The sequence below is a fragment of the Neolamprologus brichardi genome, chromosome 14, assembly GCF_056152115.1.
Source record: "Neolamprologus brichardi isolate AB-2024 chromosome 14, ASM5615211v1, whole genome shotgun sequence".
Lineage (NCBI taxonomy): Eukaryota > Metazoa > Chordata > Actinopteri > Cichliformes > Cichlidae > Neolamprologus > Neolamprologus brichardi.
Genome location: NC_142117.1, coordinates 13,133,744 through 13,149,907, shown reverse-complemented (window position 1 = coordinate 13,149,907; position 16,164 = coordinate 13,133,744). Strand labels below are relative to the sequence as shown.

The 16,164-nt window shown below is 42.7% G+C and overlaps 1 protein-coding gene across 3 annotated transcripts in view; it reads left to right on the top strand.

The window, feature by feature from the left end:
• Positions 1-4,811, top strand: part of hip1 (huntingtin interacting protein 1) — a 58,442-nt gene extending 53,631 nt beyond the window's left edge. For all 3 annotated transcript variants that reach the window (XM_087850851.1, XM_087850850.1, XM_006799922.2), the window contains 6 exons: positions 100-200; positions 1,117-1,222; positions 1,341-1,464; positions 1,554-1,615; positions 2,361-2,478; positions 2,579-4,811. In XM_087850851.1, coding sequence (XP_087706977.1) covers positions 100-200; positions 1,117-1,222; positions 1,341-1,464; positions 1,554-1,615; positions 2,361-2,478; positions 2,579-2,589 — 522 coding nt within the window. In that variant the 3' untranslated portion in view covers positions 2,590-4,811. The remainder of the gene's footprint in view (positions 1-99; positions 201-1,116; positions 1,223-1,340; positions 1,465-1,553; positions 1,616-2,360; positions 2,479-2,578) is intronic.
• The last annotated feature ends 11,353 nt before the right edge of the window (positions 4,812-16,164 follow it).

The window sequence follows — 16,164 nt, the reverse complement described above, 5'->3', positions numbered from 1 at the left end:
GAGTCACACTGCAGCTTTATGTTACTGGTATTTTAGTGTAGTTTAAATAACCCCAATATCTAACATCTAATTTAAACATGTTTGGTGTTTGTCCACCAGGGGGCAGCCTCCATGAAGGAATTTTATGCCAAGAACTCACGCTGGACCGAGGGCCTGATCTCTGCCTCCAAAGCGGTGGGATGGGGCGCTACAGTCATGGTGTAAGTAGCCTTCCTCTCCTCTGTGAGTCTTCCTCACAGCAAAGTATTAAAGTGCTTGAAGGCTGAGTGCTTGCTGTGGGAAAGTTGATGATGATGAGCAAAGAGGTGACTTTTTTTAGAAGAAGATTGATAAAGCGAACACTTTAAGGCTCGTGAGGTAATTTACAAAGTTTCAGTTTTTTCTGAGCGTGATGCCCAGGAGCTCTGGCTAGTGACAGGGAAGATGACATCACAGATGCAGACTGCTTCCTCTGAAGCGTTCCTGGGCGCACACTTAGAGATGGGATTAGGTCGGGCAGTCGTTCAAAGCAGAAAAAGAGCAAAGTGAAATTGTTCAGGCATCCAAGGAACCTCCTAGATGTGGCGTTGGTACAGACGCCACATCTAGGACTCAGCTGACTCTGTTAGCTGAGTAAGTGTTCCCCAGGATGAGCTGCGCTCTCTGTGCTGTATTTTCAACAAGTGGAATTGCCAAATACAAGAAACCAGTAAAACTATATTTAAAAAAAGTAATGATGGCTGTTATCTAATGTTATGTAAATGTTATGCTATAAACGCTTACCCTGATGTGGGGTATAGTTTATGTTTTAAGGAGTCATTTTTGTTGTTTCTATGTGTGCTTTGGTTTAAGATGCTGGGAGATCGAACTAAACTAAATTAAGCACCCACAACCAGAATAAGAAGCAGAAAATGGATGAATAGTTCATAAAATAAATATTGGGGCAGTGATAAATAGTGTCAAAGATCAGGAAACAAATGTAAACAAAGTCCATTTTTTCCCAATTTTGTCCAAAGAGCCAGTGTTAACACTATAAAAATCGCCAGTGTATAAAAACTCTGTTTCCACTTCCTTTCTAGCTTTAAATTAAAATCAGAGCTTCCCTTGAGTTTGTTTTGCACTGTGTTGTTGTTGCAGGGATGCTGCTGACCTGGTGGTTCAGGGCAAAGGGAAGTTTGAGGAGCTGATGGTGTGCTCACATGAAATTGCTGCCAGCACAGCACAGCTCGTGGCTGCTTCCAAGGTGAGCAAAGAAGTTTAGCTTTTTTGAGAAAGCTAAAAACGTTACATTAGCAGTAAACTCCAGGGAAAGATGTTAAAGATTTCACGTCTCTCGCATTATCGCTGCTCTCCTTCTGCAGGTAAAAGCAGACAAAGACAGCACCAAGCTGCACCGCTTGCAGCAGGCGTCCCGCGGAGTCACACAGGCCACCGCGGCCGTCGTGGCCTCCACTAAGTCTGGGAAGTCCCAGATTGAAGAGACGGGTGAGTTTTAGTTTCCTATTTCCTGCTACCTTAAAAAAAAAAAAAAGAAAAACAACAACCACAAAACAATTTATGCCGGTCTTTTCTAGACACTATGGATTTCTCCAGCATGACTCTCACCCAGATCAAGCGACAGGAGATGGATGCACAGGTGAGCGAGCAGCCGACGGTTGAGCTGCGAGTCTTAATTAAATCAGGAGGTGACCGTAACTTCATCCGAGAAGCTTTTCACAAGGTGCCTTTCATTGGACGTGGAGTAAAAATAGTCTCTCCTCTTTGGCCCCAAAATAATCACAAAGTCTTATTTTTAACGAGCGAGCCGCTCGGGTAGGCGTGCTGATCCGAGACTCTGAAGGTTCGTTTTTCGTTGTGAGTGAAGCCAAGGTTCATGTGAACACTTGAGTCTGTGTTGTGGCTTTGCTTCACCCACACTGAAAGAAAAACACGGGAAGCTCTAAACCTTCTCTCACACACACAGACACACACACAGCTCATTGTTGGAAACGCACACAGGGCTCCTATTTTAAGATGTGTGTTTTAGTTTAAGTCAGACCTGTTTAAACAACAGCTTTCATCTGGTTGTTTAGAAGGTTTTCTCTCTCTCACACACACACACACGAGCCTGACATAATTCAGCCTGGATGACAGTTGGATTTTCTGTGTTTGAGAAAAGTTAAAGAGCTGTATCTGTATCACGCCGTGACACCCATAAACCCACGCTGGCAGCTGTGGCGTACAGTTTTAAATGTAATAAATCATCGGCTGTTGCTCGATGAAAGGTCGTCTTCTCCCTTGTTTGTTCAGCTTCGAGCCGATCTGTTTATAGTTTTTAGTTTTCCAGGATTTGAGAGGGGAAAGTGACTAACAGTCCTGTGAACGTGTCGGGGTCTCCTCAGGTCCTGGTTCTGGAGCTGGAGACCCGTCTGCAGAAGGAGCGAGAGCGTCTCGGCGAGCTGAGGAAGAAGCATTACGAACTGGCTGGCGTAGCAGAAGGCTGGGGCGAGGATGAAGAGGGTGGGCACCCGCGTTACAATTCATGCATGGTTTAAAACCCCCCCCAAAAAAATGTAGCAACAAAAACACTTAAAATCTGTCTCCTCCTCGTCCTCCACAGGCACAGGCTGATCCCCGCCACCGGTGTCGTCACCCCACTCCTCCTCAACCCAGAAGACCGGCTTCTGTCTGCCTCTTTCTATTTATAGACACACTTTTCAGCCTTTCTTCTCCCTTGTTATTTTTTTTAATTATTATTTGTTTGTCTGTTATCCAAGCCAAATGAAAAGGTGCTTCTTTTCTAAACCCGCTTCTCCACCCATGTCCCGAAGCTTCCATAAAGGACAGCACCAAGGGCTCAGCAACAGCGGAGGATGGGTGGGGGTGTTAGTGGTATCGGAGGGACGAACACATGTACACGAGGAACGGTGTGAAAGACGACCCACAGCCCAGCTTCACGGCGTTCCCCCCGCTCCTCCTCCTGGACTGTGTTGGGAAAACTCAGCGGCGAGGTCTCTTATTGTCGTTTCCCTCCTGGCTGCACAAGTTCTACTCGTCATCCCGGGACGCACCGCACAAAGGCCGAACTCTGAGGAGCAGGACGGAGGGGGGAGATGAGTCCACCCAGCCCACATTCGTGTCTCCGTAACATAAACGGCGTGCTCTCCCATTAAAAACAGATGTTTTTGTCCTGCGCGTGAAACCGCGGGAGCCCGAGACGCTTCTTTTTTTCTCACTGTGAGTTCTCACCTTATTGAGTCCGCGTCGCTGGACTTTCTGCCTTTCACCTCCTCACCATTGTAACGACCATGACTGTTAACTTAAACACCGACCCCTCCCACACACACAGACACACCCCTGATTTTTGGTCTTTATTTTAATAAGTGCTCAAATAGAACAGTCCATGTGCAGGAGGGTTGGGTTGCAAAGTAGCACACACACACACACACACGGTCCCTGTGAACTACCTCATGCTACATCATTGGAGGTAGCCGTGCATCAGGGGGAAGGTTTAGATGAGCAGGTTTGCTGAAAACACTAATAACATGGGTCTGATTTTTCAGATTTTCCTTCTTTTACTGGTTAAACTGGGGAACAGGGTAGCGAGAGGCAGCCCTCTTTATTATTATTATTGTTCTTATCAAAAAAAGTTTTTAATATAGAGCTCGTTCTGATGTCTTTTTCTCTTCATCAAAACACAAGTTTTGCTCCTCGGTTCAGTAAAGACAAAGACCCTCCTCTGCTGTCTCGTCACAAGCTTAGCCCAATAAATCAGCAGGAGAAGCAATATCCATGAGAAGTCAGACTTAAACGAGGACTCGAGGCCATTCCCGCTGCACAAACCTTTAGATCGGCCCGGTTTGATCACGTGACCCAGCCTCTCGCTATGCACAGAGGGGGAACCGACTGCCGTTATTTTCCCTGAATTCCTTCTCTGAGTGACAGAGGGATCACAGGGACTCGGACGAAAGCAAACTGCTGTGTTTTTTCAATAGCTTCCTAAAGACCAAGTAGCTGTGGACATAAACTACAAGCCTCCTGTTGTTGGAAATAATATTTTGCTTGCTTTTAAGGATTCGGTTTAACTTAAACGAAACGGTTAGTTTCCTTACTTCCTGCTGAACCCGACGAGCTGCCGTTTTGCTCTGGACTCTGAAACCTGAGACGAGCAGGCGTTTATTTTCAACCATCAACACGTTACTTACCTTCTTTCTATTCGATGACCCGCGGTTGGTGGTGGTGGGGGTTTGTCTCTCTGTGTCTTAACGTACTTTAGTTTTGGACGCTCCGCTTCAGCTGCATATCTCTAAAAGGTTGTGACACTGGGTAATTTAACAGCTGCTGGTCGAATAGTATTTGCCAATAATAAGAAGTATTATCTGCAGTGCTATTGAGTCCAGGTCTTTTTGTACTAAATGATTTTTAGCTGTAGTCTGCCACTTCTTCCACATCTGGACAACACATCTGGTAGCTGACTTCAGTAGAAGAAGAAAACCTCCATAAAAGAAAGGAGCATTTTCTTTGTATGGATTTTTTTTTCCAAGTGTCTTGAAAGACTCGATTGCACCTCGAGTGATATTTTGGGTTTTATTTTATTTTTTATTTTTTTGCCCAAATTACCTTTTTATTAACCTCTCTCTCTCCCTCTTTGGCTCTCTCTCTGGTTCATGTCTGTTTAGTCCTACCAGCTCAGCCAGCCTTTCAAACTGCCTCACACTGTAGTCAGAGAGAAACAGATACTCACATAGCAACATTGAAATATGTCTTTGTATAATATACTAAAACTATGTTGGTGGGTTTGTTTTTATTTTTTCAGTTTTTAAAAATAAATATTTCAGCTCATTAATACAGACCATGGCGTGACTGCGTCTCCTTCTTTCCCTCATTGGATCTTAATTCTGGGGAACAAACCAAAGCCTGTAAAGAGCACAGTTTTGAGAAATGTTAGTATTCTTGGAAGATGTCAATGTTGCACAACAGTCACTGATTGATAATTTACTTGAGTCATTGCTCCGTTAATCCTTTTACCTGATAACGTGGCGGTCGCTGGGCAGATTTTGAGGATTTCCAAGAAATAAGTGAATAGCTATGTGGAGATGACGTGCAGACAAGTGCAAACAATGGCATCCTTATGTGCATGAGAGCGCAGTGGTGGGAGGGTGCAGCGGGTGTAGGCTCAATAACCATCTTTTACAGAAGCAATAACCCCTTCATGTGCGTTGGATTCAGATTTGAAATCCTAATGCAGCTAATTGATTTTTCTTTTTCAGGAGCAGGGGTTGGGGTGGACTGTTTTCCAGTAAAAGGATTGACTCGAGTATTTTTAAAGTGCTTTGTTGGCACTCACCTTTGCCTAGATTTTCTGGCCAATGAAAGACAAAAGAGGAAAAACTGCTAATGAATCAGCCTGAGCCACACCCTCCCCCACCGCACCGAGATATGGTTGGAGGCGCTGCGGGACTTGTGAGTAAATGAATCGGTGTAATCTAAAACCACTGTGCTGAGATTACATAAATCCCCAATCTGGGCTGCTCCAGGATCAAACGCGTCTCCTCATAAGAGCCTTAAATGCTCCTAACTGCAGTACAGCTGATTGTCGCTGAGGAAGAAACAAAATACAAACAATACCACCTCACAGCAGCAGATCATCATTAACTCTGCTGGTAATGTCTGCGTTATAAACCCTGCTTGCGTCTTTTAATCACAACACTATAGTTAAAGTCTGAGTATTTCAGAAGCTGCTGATCTGCTGGGATTTTCCCACACACCCATCTCTATTGTTTATAGAGACCTAAAGGTCTCCTTTTCCAACCAAATATCCAGTTCACTGTGTAAAAATATCCTTTTGGGGTCAGAGGAAGATTGTCAAACTGCTGATCGAGCTGATTGGAAGCCAACAGCAGCTTGAATAACAACCAAGGTATTCAGAAGAGCATTTCTGAACATGCAACATGTTTCATAAAGCAGATGAGCCACAGCAGCAGAAGACCACAATCCTGTCGGCTAAGGTGAGGACACTGAGGACACAATTCAGCTCACCATAACTGCACAACTGAAGATTGGAAAAACATTGTTCTGATCAGAATTTCTGCTGCAACATTTGGACGGTCAGAGTTTGGTGTAAAGGACCTGAAAGCATGGATTGTGCCAACAGTTCAGGTTGGTGGTGTAATGGTGTCAGGATATTTTCTTTGCACACTTGGGACTCCTTAGTACCAACTGAGCATCATTTAATCATCACACCCTACATGAGTACTGTTGCTGCTCATGTAAATTCCTTCATGGCCACAGTCCAACCATCTTCTTATAGCTGCTGCTTGTATAATAATGCGCCATGTAACACTGGTCAGATGATGATGAGTGAGTTTACTGTACTCAAATAAACCTCCACAGTCACCAGATCTCAATCCAAGAGAGACACTTTTGGGATGTGATGGAACGGGAGATTCACATGGTGGATTTGCAGCAACTCTTTTATGCTATCGTGTCAACATGAACAAAACCTCTGAGGACTGTTTCCAGCACCTCGCTGAATTTTTTGCCACAAAGAATTAAGGCAAGGTGTACCTAATAAAGTTCAATTCAATTCAATTCAATTTTATTTATATACCGCCAAATCACAACAAATGTCGCCTCAAGGCGCTTCATAGATACAGAGAAAAGCCCAACAATCATATGACCCCCTATGAGCAAGCACTTTGGCGACAGTGGGAAGGAAAAACTCCCTTTTAACAGGAAGAAACCTCCGGCAGAACCAGGCTCAGGGAGGGGCGGCCATCTGCTGCGACCGGTTGGGGTGAGGGAAGGAAGACAGGATAAAAGACATGCTGTGGAAGAGAGACAGAGATTAATAACAGATACGATTCAATACAGAGAGGTCTGTTAACACATAGTGAGTGAGAAAGGTGACTGGAAAGGAAAAACTCAATGCATCATGGGAATCCCCCGGCAGCCTACATCTATTGCAGCATAACTAAGGGAGGATTCAGGGTCACCTGGTCCAGCCCTAACTATATGCTTTAGCAAAAAGGAAAGTTTTAAGCCTAATCTTAAAAGTAGAGATAGTGTCTGTCTCCCGAATCCAAACTGGAAGCTGGTTCCACAGAAGAGGGGCCTGAAAACTGAAGGCTCTCCCTCCCATTCTACTACATTCTAAGTGTCTGCTGAGGGTGCTTCAAACATTTATTTAAATTTAAAGTGTACAGGTGTGCTACAGAAATGCATCCCCTCTCTGTGACGGTCACAGCTGCAGTCAGGTGCAGACAGGCCACAGGTGTGCTCTGTTTACAGTCAGCAGGGACTGTAAACCTGCAGGCCCAAAACAGCAGTAACCCTTTTGTAGGTCAGTAAATCCTGTAAGCTGAGAGTGTTGAGCAGCAACAACAACAACAGCAACAGGCTGAGGATCTGTAGAGCGGCACACAGCTAATCATAGCGACACGTGACATCTGAGGATCAATCAAAAATACGGTGAATACAATCAGGGCAGAACAGCAGATCAAAGGGCAGTGCGCACAAAGACGTTCGTCAGATGTGCAAAACTGTGAATTCTTAAAACGTGTCTATACAAAAAGAAGTGACCCCTCTGTCTGGTGCACACTTCGGTCATCTCCACTTTGAGACAGAAACAACATGTCATGTACAAGTGAAGCACATTTAATAAATGGACTTTCCAAAAGCCTTTAAACTGTCCTCTTGTTCAACATTATTGTTGTAATAACAAATAGTCACTTTTTATTGATAGCATTAGTTGTTACCATGGCAAAAAAGCTTAGAGGACACCTAAATCCACTAATGTTAAAATGCATGCATAAAAATGTTATGCTGTCTCTACAGACAAAGAGATGTCATTAAAGCAGCTCTCTCTCTTTAAAGAGCCCTACATCAGTACATGTTGTTCCACTCCCCTCTCAGTGGCTCAGTGTGCAGCGGTGCTGAACTGTTTTGCTTTGTGCTGCTGTTGTGTCACATGGGTTATGTAGTGGGTGGTGCCTGTGAGAAAGACAGGGCTGAGCTATTTATAGCCTCTGCAGTCTCTTACAACAGGTCTCCTGGCAGCAGCAGCAGCAGCGCAGCCTCGGTCTGTCTGAGGATTCAGCAGGGACCAAGAAGCCCCACGTATGCAGCATTTTTTAGATCAGTGTTTACACTGACAGGTTCAGCACGATGGTTCACACAGATGGAGATAAACTGAACTGTAGTAGGTTATACAAGAACAAAAGCATACAGCAGTGCAGGTTGTGCACAAAGCTTTGTGAAACTGGCAAGAAGAGTAACTAGTAAACAATAGTGGTTTCAGAGAAACTGCTGGTGACATATAATTGCATCCATCCTTTGCACATGAAACTAAAGCCACTGCTGTCCCCTGTGCACGTGGTGGTGATTCACATTTTCTTTTTTTGATTGTGTGTTTTCATGTGTTTGTTTTGCTAATGTGCTTCATTAATTTCTCATTTGAAGGCCTCATGCAGTGCAGACCTCTCCCTTAAAGCTGCATCACAGCTGGTCTTGTACAAATCTGTTTTTATTTTTGTGCACATTACACACAGTTAGGTCGATTGGTTTTTGGATAATTCTTTCTATGTTTTTTATAATCAAGGGGTGGAACAAAAAACACTTTAACGGAATAAAATAACAAAATTGCAATAACTATTTAAGAATTACAGTCAATTTTCAGTCTCAACAGCAACTCATTGAGAGGCAGTTGCATGACCATGTGAAGCCCATTATCTTGTATTTGTTATTTGCTTACTGGAGCTCTCAGTAAGCAAATCCAAAAAGATGGCAGTACAAACAAAGGAGGCCGTCATTAGGCTGAACAACCAAAATTAAACCCATCAGAGAGTAAAAACTTTAGGAGCTGCCAAATCAACAGTCTGGTTGAGCAGCTGAGCAATACCAAAAGACCTGAAAGACCACAGAAGACAACTAAAGTGGATGATCACAGAATTATTTCCATGGTTAAGAAGGAAATCCTTAAAATCTTACCAATCTAAAATCTCTCTGCTCAGATCCAGAAATATACTGCAGAACCGATTAGAAAAAGCTTTATAACGCAAATAATAGAATGTTTTAAAACATGCTGCAAACCCAGTCAAAAGGGTTCTCAAAGCAGCTTTTGGAGTCAACATCAAGCGATGATAAGCTGGTCCTGATGTTTCTAAACAACAAACAGAAGAAATGGAAAATATGAGTTCATGTGCCTGTCAGGAGAAAACGGCAGCAGGGAGAATTTCATAGTTTGATCCAGGAGTTGAAGTTTTATCACAGTTGCTTTTATACATATTTCAGGATGTGAGAGGAGGAGTTTGAACTCTTGTTGGCAGAGTTAAGACCACATCTGAGGAGGCAGAAAAATTATTTCAGAGAGCCAATTGACCCGGAGCGCAGTTGTGGTCTGATTGGTCAGCCTGAAAAAAATAAATGCTACAAATTTATCCTGTAAAATTAGCCGGTCGGTGTGAACGGCTGCATTAAAAATAGATAAGTACAAAAGTATTTTTAATACATGATATATTTGCATGAATAATCAAAGTCTACAATCAAGAGACTCTTTCATAAACGTAAATACAGTTTACAACACGTGCAAATCAGTAGTTAGTTAGTTAGTTCAAGAATAAGGCCAAATTAGGCTTTACCAGAAAACATATAGAAGAGTCTGCACAGTCCTGTAAAGGAAAATAAATAATCTTTAGATGAACTTGTACCAGAATGATGGGAAGAGAAAAGTTTAGTAAAAGAGAGAAACGACTTATGTTCTGAAACAAACCACATCATCTGTCAAACATAGCAGAGGAAGTGTTATGGTATGGGCCTGTGCTGCTCCCACTGGAAGCAGGTCACTAGTGTTTATAGATGTGACCGCTGATAGAAGCTGCAGGATGAACTGCAAAGTGTACAGGGCTACACGTTCTGCACAACTGATCAGACAGCATCTCATAGTGCAAATAATACGATGACTCAAAGAATACTGCAAAAGCAAATACATTATGTGGTTCGTGTGAATGGCTGCATCAAGAAGAGTCCAAAATATATTTTTCACACATAAAATATTTGCATGAATTTTACGCACCCGCTGTATAAAGGCCTTGATTCCCTAAACAGTTAATGCATATTTCATTTTTGTAAAACTGCTTGAATTAAAGTTAAAAGTCTGCACTTTCACAAACTTACTCATAGAACTAGAGTTACATTAGTAACAACTACTCTCCTACAAGTACTTTTGTGGAACCTTTTCTCTACATCCATTGTTCCCAGGAGGACAGATTTTACCAGGGAAACCACCCATTTAAATTGTAATTATGTTTTCAAGTTTTTACAACTACTCATTTTTGCTGCAGATCTACAACTCCTAGAACTCATATTCTCTAAAGTCAATGTAAAGTATGACATCCTCTATGTCCTTTTTTACCTAACACTTGTCATAACACTCATATCATTTCTGAGATTTAAATACAGGGAGAACATGATATTTTTTTCAATGGTAATAGAATAGAATAAAATAGAATAGAATTCAACTTTATTGTCATTGCACATGTCACAAGTACAAGGCAACGAAATGCAGTTTGCATCCATCCAGAAAGTGCTTTAGCAATAATATAGATATATAGATATATTATTATTATTATACTATTATAGGTATGAGGGTACAAAATATGGGTCTACTATGTTACAATATACACGGTATGAAGGAATATTATGAATATGCTATAGCTTTAAGTATGTACAGGCTGTAGTGAGTGTACAGGCTATGAACAGAAGAAGGTTAGGTGCTCTTTTTTAATCTATATCTTAAGTCTTATATAGTAGTTTACTATGTGGAGAGGGGTTCACACAGAGTTAGGTTTGAAGATGTTAGTCGATTTACTTATCTTTGGATGCAGGCTGTCTTCAGTCTTTGTAATAAGCAGACTCATAAATCACACTTTCTATCTAAGAGTGAACAGCCACAGTCTATTATCATCTTCTAAACACAATTCTATCACATGATTTATTTCTGCGGTTGACAGAGTCAATGTTGCCTTTGTCAGCAGGCTCAGCTTTTCCCAGCAGCCTCCCTGACCCCTCAGAAGCTGTCACAACAAAATGAGAGCAACATGATCGCATAGCACCAGAGTCGGCCTGCTTTCTCCAAATCTGTAATTAAAATTCATGCTGTGGCAGAAAGGTTGCATTTTATTTTAGTTTTATGGGCTCTTTAAAGTGCTATTTTGTACTCGATGGTTGCTACGTTGTGTGCTGGGACTTAGAGATGAGAGGTCAGAGAGTGCACTGAGCTCGATTTAGGCCTGTGCTGCTTCACACCGTAACCTTTGGCATTATTCACCTTCTTACACACTTCAGGCCACATCACAACAGCTGACTGTACGAGCTGTGGAGCAGTTTCCCTTTCACATTTGCCTGACGATGTTTTCATGAAGAGAAGAGACGAGCAGGCCGGCAGACTCAGGCTGCTGACATGTTAGTAAGACAAGAAAACACTTCAAGTGACTCATTATTTTTGGCAGCAATTTCAGTGTGACCCACTAGGAGGATTATTTATAGCATGATGCTGTTTGTGTGGATTAGTCATTTAGCTGTTTAGCTCTGTAAGCAGCTGCGGTCATTCTGAAGATTGCAGTTCATTTTAAACAAATTTAAGGAATACACAGTGCCTCTTCCACCAAGCAAAATACATTCACTGAAGAGCATTAAAAAGACAAAAACTTAACTTAATCTTCTCAAAGTAGCTCATTAAATTAGACACTGTTTTGGGCGGAGGTCATTTCAGTCCCCATTTCAGTTCGCCAGTTATATAAAATGAAACATTAAATCCAAATAAGTCTTGACCTACCCCTCACTTCTTTATATATTTGTTAGGAAAATAGAAAATATGTGCAGTGATTTATTGACACGTGCAAACAGACAGTGCATCAGTGATGTTGAGGCCAATCTATGATTCAAAATGATCTAATGTGTGTTCTCTTATTCAGGTATAAGTGTCATGCTGAAAAAACTAAATGCTGGATCAAAATCTGATGGTGCTTTTCTGTATTGTTAATTCCTTTAAGAGCTCCAGCACCACCGGGTGAAATGCAACCTCAAACCACAACAGAACCTCCACTGTGTTTCACAGATGGCATTTAATGATGTACCTTTCTCCTGATCTCAACCAATCAATGACATTATAGTACCATATCACCCCATTAGAGCACTTCGCTCTCACACTGCAGGCCTACTTGTTGTTCCTAGAGTATTTAAAAGTAGAATGGGAGGGAGAGCCTTCAGTTTTCAGGCCCCTCTTCTGTGGAACCAGCTTCCAGTTTGGATTCAGGAGACAGACACTATCTCTACTTTTAAGATTAGGCTTAAAACTTTCCTTTTTGCTAAAGCATATAGTTAGGGCTGGACCAGGTGACCCTGAATCCTCCCTTAGTTATGCTGCAATAGACGTAGGCTGCCGGGGATTCCCATGATGCATTGAGTTTTTCCTTTCCAGTCACCTTTCTCACTCACTATGTGTTAATAGACCTCTCTGCATTGAATCATATCTGTTATTAATCTCTGTCTCTCTTCCACAGCATGTCTTTTATCCTGTTTTACTTCTCTCACTCCAACTGGTCGCAGCAGATGGCCGCCCCTCCCTGAGCCTGGTTCTGCTGGAGGTTTCTTCCTGTTAAAAGGGAGTTTTTCCTTCCCACTGTCGCCAAAGTGCTTGCTCATAGGGGGTCATATAATTGTTGGGTTTTTCTCTGTATGTATTATTGTAGTGCCTATCTTACAATATAAAGCGCCTCAAGGCGACTGTTGTTGTGATTTGGCGCTGTATAAATAAAACTGAATTAAATTGAACAAAAGATTTCAAATTTGGATTCATCAGTTCAACAGACCAGCTGATTTTCTGTCCAGTTCTTATGTAGTTCGGCCCACATCAGCCTTCTCTGTCTGATTCTTCCTTAAGAATGGCCTGTTAGCACACTTCCTCAGATTGTTTAAGGATCCACTGCACACTATGCTGAGATATGCTGTATGTTTTCAGCTAATAGCGCTTTGGAAATTACCTTCTTGGTGCAAAAATAAAATTCTATACCTGTCAAACTGTGGTATCTTTGCCATTTTTCATAGATTCAGGTAAAGAAGTGGGAGCAAATGATGATGAAGCTGCTAGCAACACAGTGGAGTTAACCTTGTTTATGGCTGAACGTTTCATCAGTCAGTGTTAAGTGGCTTAACAAGAACGTTTTTGAAAGACCTTCAGAAAACCTGGAGAAAAAAACATGTGTGTGATCCAGGATCACAGAAGGATATCACCTGTGTTTAACTGCTACAAAACAAGTGAGTGAGTGAGATCATCAAATAACTCATGATTAGAAGAAGACTGTTATGTGTTGTCGGCGCCCCACTTTATCCAGACTTTAATCCATAAAGATTGCCCAGGTTTTACATTACCTCAGTGCAGAGCAGTTAAAGTTGTGGAAGATTTCTGAGACGAACTGCTCTTGTGTTGGAAAACTGTCTCAATGTTTTTGCTGTTTGCAGACCAAGACTGTCAGGTCCCTTAACAGCAAATGTCATCACTCAGACCAGCCTCACTGAAGGCCTTTTCATTGTTTTGTGCTCGCCTCGCTTGTTCCTCTCCAGCCTTGGCCTGTGTGTCCGATACAGATATGAGTGGGGAAGGAAAAAACCTTCCTTGCTCTGTTGGGGCCTGCGGGTACTTCTACCCATGCAAACAAACAAGTAGGCGGCACTTTGCTTCCCTTGGGGGGGGCAGCAATTTCCTCCAAAAAGAAGGAAAAACCACAGAAGGTGCTTTTAGATGCTGGTGCAAACAATCTGCTGTCGACACTTCATGTCTTCCTATTGATTACCAGCACCAAAGAGCATTTTACACAAGAGACAGCATCATTTTATTTAGGGCAAGTGAACAAAAAGTTACACAGCACTGCACTTGTGAAGCTGTGGGTTGTTGAGTTTCATGCTACCACACTTGGAGGAGAAGGATTAATCATTTGTGTTGTCTGTGTGCCACAGCTGGAAAAGTAAATTAAAGCAATTAATCAGGGACAGGGGCATCATAACATGGCTTGGAGCTGCCATTTGTATTGTGTGTTCTCCCTCGGCTACACTTAAGTATCACAGCGGTGTGCGTGTGTGTGTGTGTTTGTTTGGGTGGGTTTGCTTATCTGTGCATGATGGATGATTTTCTGGGAGCCATTAGAGACTCGAGAGCATGGCAGCAAACTTGTGCCATAAAAAACCCCAAAAAACCTTTGCTTAAAGGAAAAATTTGTGGAAATAAGAGTGCGTTCAGAAAGCCAGTAAGACTTTAATGTCCCTTCAGTAAATGTGAACCTGCAGCTTAGCGTGTTTTAGGGCTTCTAAACCTCAACGATTAACACCTTGCATTGCTTTTTTAAATCCATGAAACCAAAGGATGAAAATAATAATTATTTATAATAAATAGGAATATTGCCCTTTCTTCGGCTCCATTTTGTTTCCTGGGATTTGCTCTGTTACTTTCATGGATAGCCATGGCTGTAGTCATCTAGAAATTGCACTGGTCTGTCAAGGTAAATAGAGTCTTGAGTGTAAAATTAAAGCTTTTGTTTTACTGGTTGATCGACATCCTTACCCTCACCTGTGGTCACGAGCTCTGGGTAGTAACTGAAATAACAAGATCATAGATCGGCAAAACTTAGCTTTCGCCTGGGGTGGCTGGGCTCCTGTTTGAAGACAGGTTGAGAAGTTCAGTCGTTCAAGAGAGGCTCAGAGTAGAGCTGCTACACCTCTATATTGACAAGAATGCCTCCTGGGCACCTCCTGGGTGAGGTGTTCTGGGCATGTCCTACCCGGAGGAGGCCCTAGGTTAGATCCAGATGCATCGGACAGATTATGTCTCTCAGCTGGCCTGGGAATGTCTTAGTGCCTTAGTGGAGGTGGTGACTTGGGAGAAGGAGGTCTGGACTTCTCAACTTAAATCACTGCCCCTACAACCTGGTCCTAAGCAGAAATTAATGGATGGATGCACTTTCACCTTAATATTGAGTTCAGTGTTTGGTGTATGTGGTTTTGTACTTCAGTAATCCTTGTGGGAATCTATTTAAAGATTAACCAGTACACAGTATATATGCAGACACAGCTGTGTAAGTCTACTGGACCACAGGTACCATAAAAACAAAAGGACCACTGTGATGTCAGGATGAGAGTCTTCATTTGCCCTCCTCATAAAGTAGAGTGTGTGGGTGGTTGTTTGCAGCCTGGCAGATTGCATCTACTGTTACATATTCCGGCATCTATTGTTTCAGAAGCCTCCCTGGCAGGATATTAGATCATGGGATAATAAAGAAAATACCAACACACAGATATAATGTACATTTGTAAGTTTCCAGTTTAAAATATAAAATATATTAAACGTCTTTGTACCCAACATGACCCAGATGCGATCTCTCTGCCGTCACAACATATGTGAACATCTGTAAAATCTAGGCCACATGGGGTTACAAATCCCATTTTTTTCTGTGTGCATGTGTGTGTATGTGGGAGTCACATCATATGCTGTGTCCTGCTTTGCCCATTTTTCACATCCGATGTGCTCGTTGCACACGTATAGTCATCCAGACAGTCAGCCGCTGCCCTACTTTTGCATAGACATGAACACTGAGAGGCAGCCAGGTCAGTTTGAGAGACAGAAGAGGGGTGGGCACGGCAGACCCAGACAGTGCATGACACCAACTCCTCCACTGCTCCGGTTTAGGAAAGAGAGATGGAGTGAGACGGGGTTGCTAGGAGACCTGGCCCAATGCAAACACAGCACCATCTGCTGCAGTGAGATTTGGAGTGGGTTAGCCAAGTCAGGAGGTTCACTGGAAACGAGGCTACAGGGAGCAAGAGGGAGCGGGAAAGCGGGAGGAGAGCACGGGATCCAGGCTGATAATGGGAGGTGGAAAGGGAGAAAAGGAATGCGGGATATGAGTGGAGCGGACAACACGGAGGAAGTACTGGAAAGTACTATAAACACGATGAGGAGCTCGATTATTGCATGACTAACAGGTGTGACTCTTATACCAGCCCCTATAGTCGTCCTCCTGCACACTACACACAAACACACACACTTTCAAACGTAATCTCACAGAAAACATCAGGCACGTATTTTCTGTATCAGAGTGATAAACACTCATGAAGGCGATGCCAAGCTGCTGTTTCGTTTTCTCGGCTCTCCGGTAG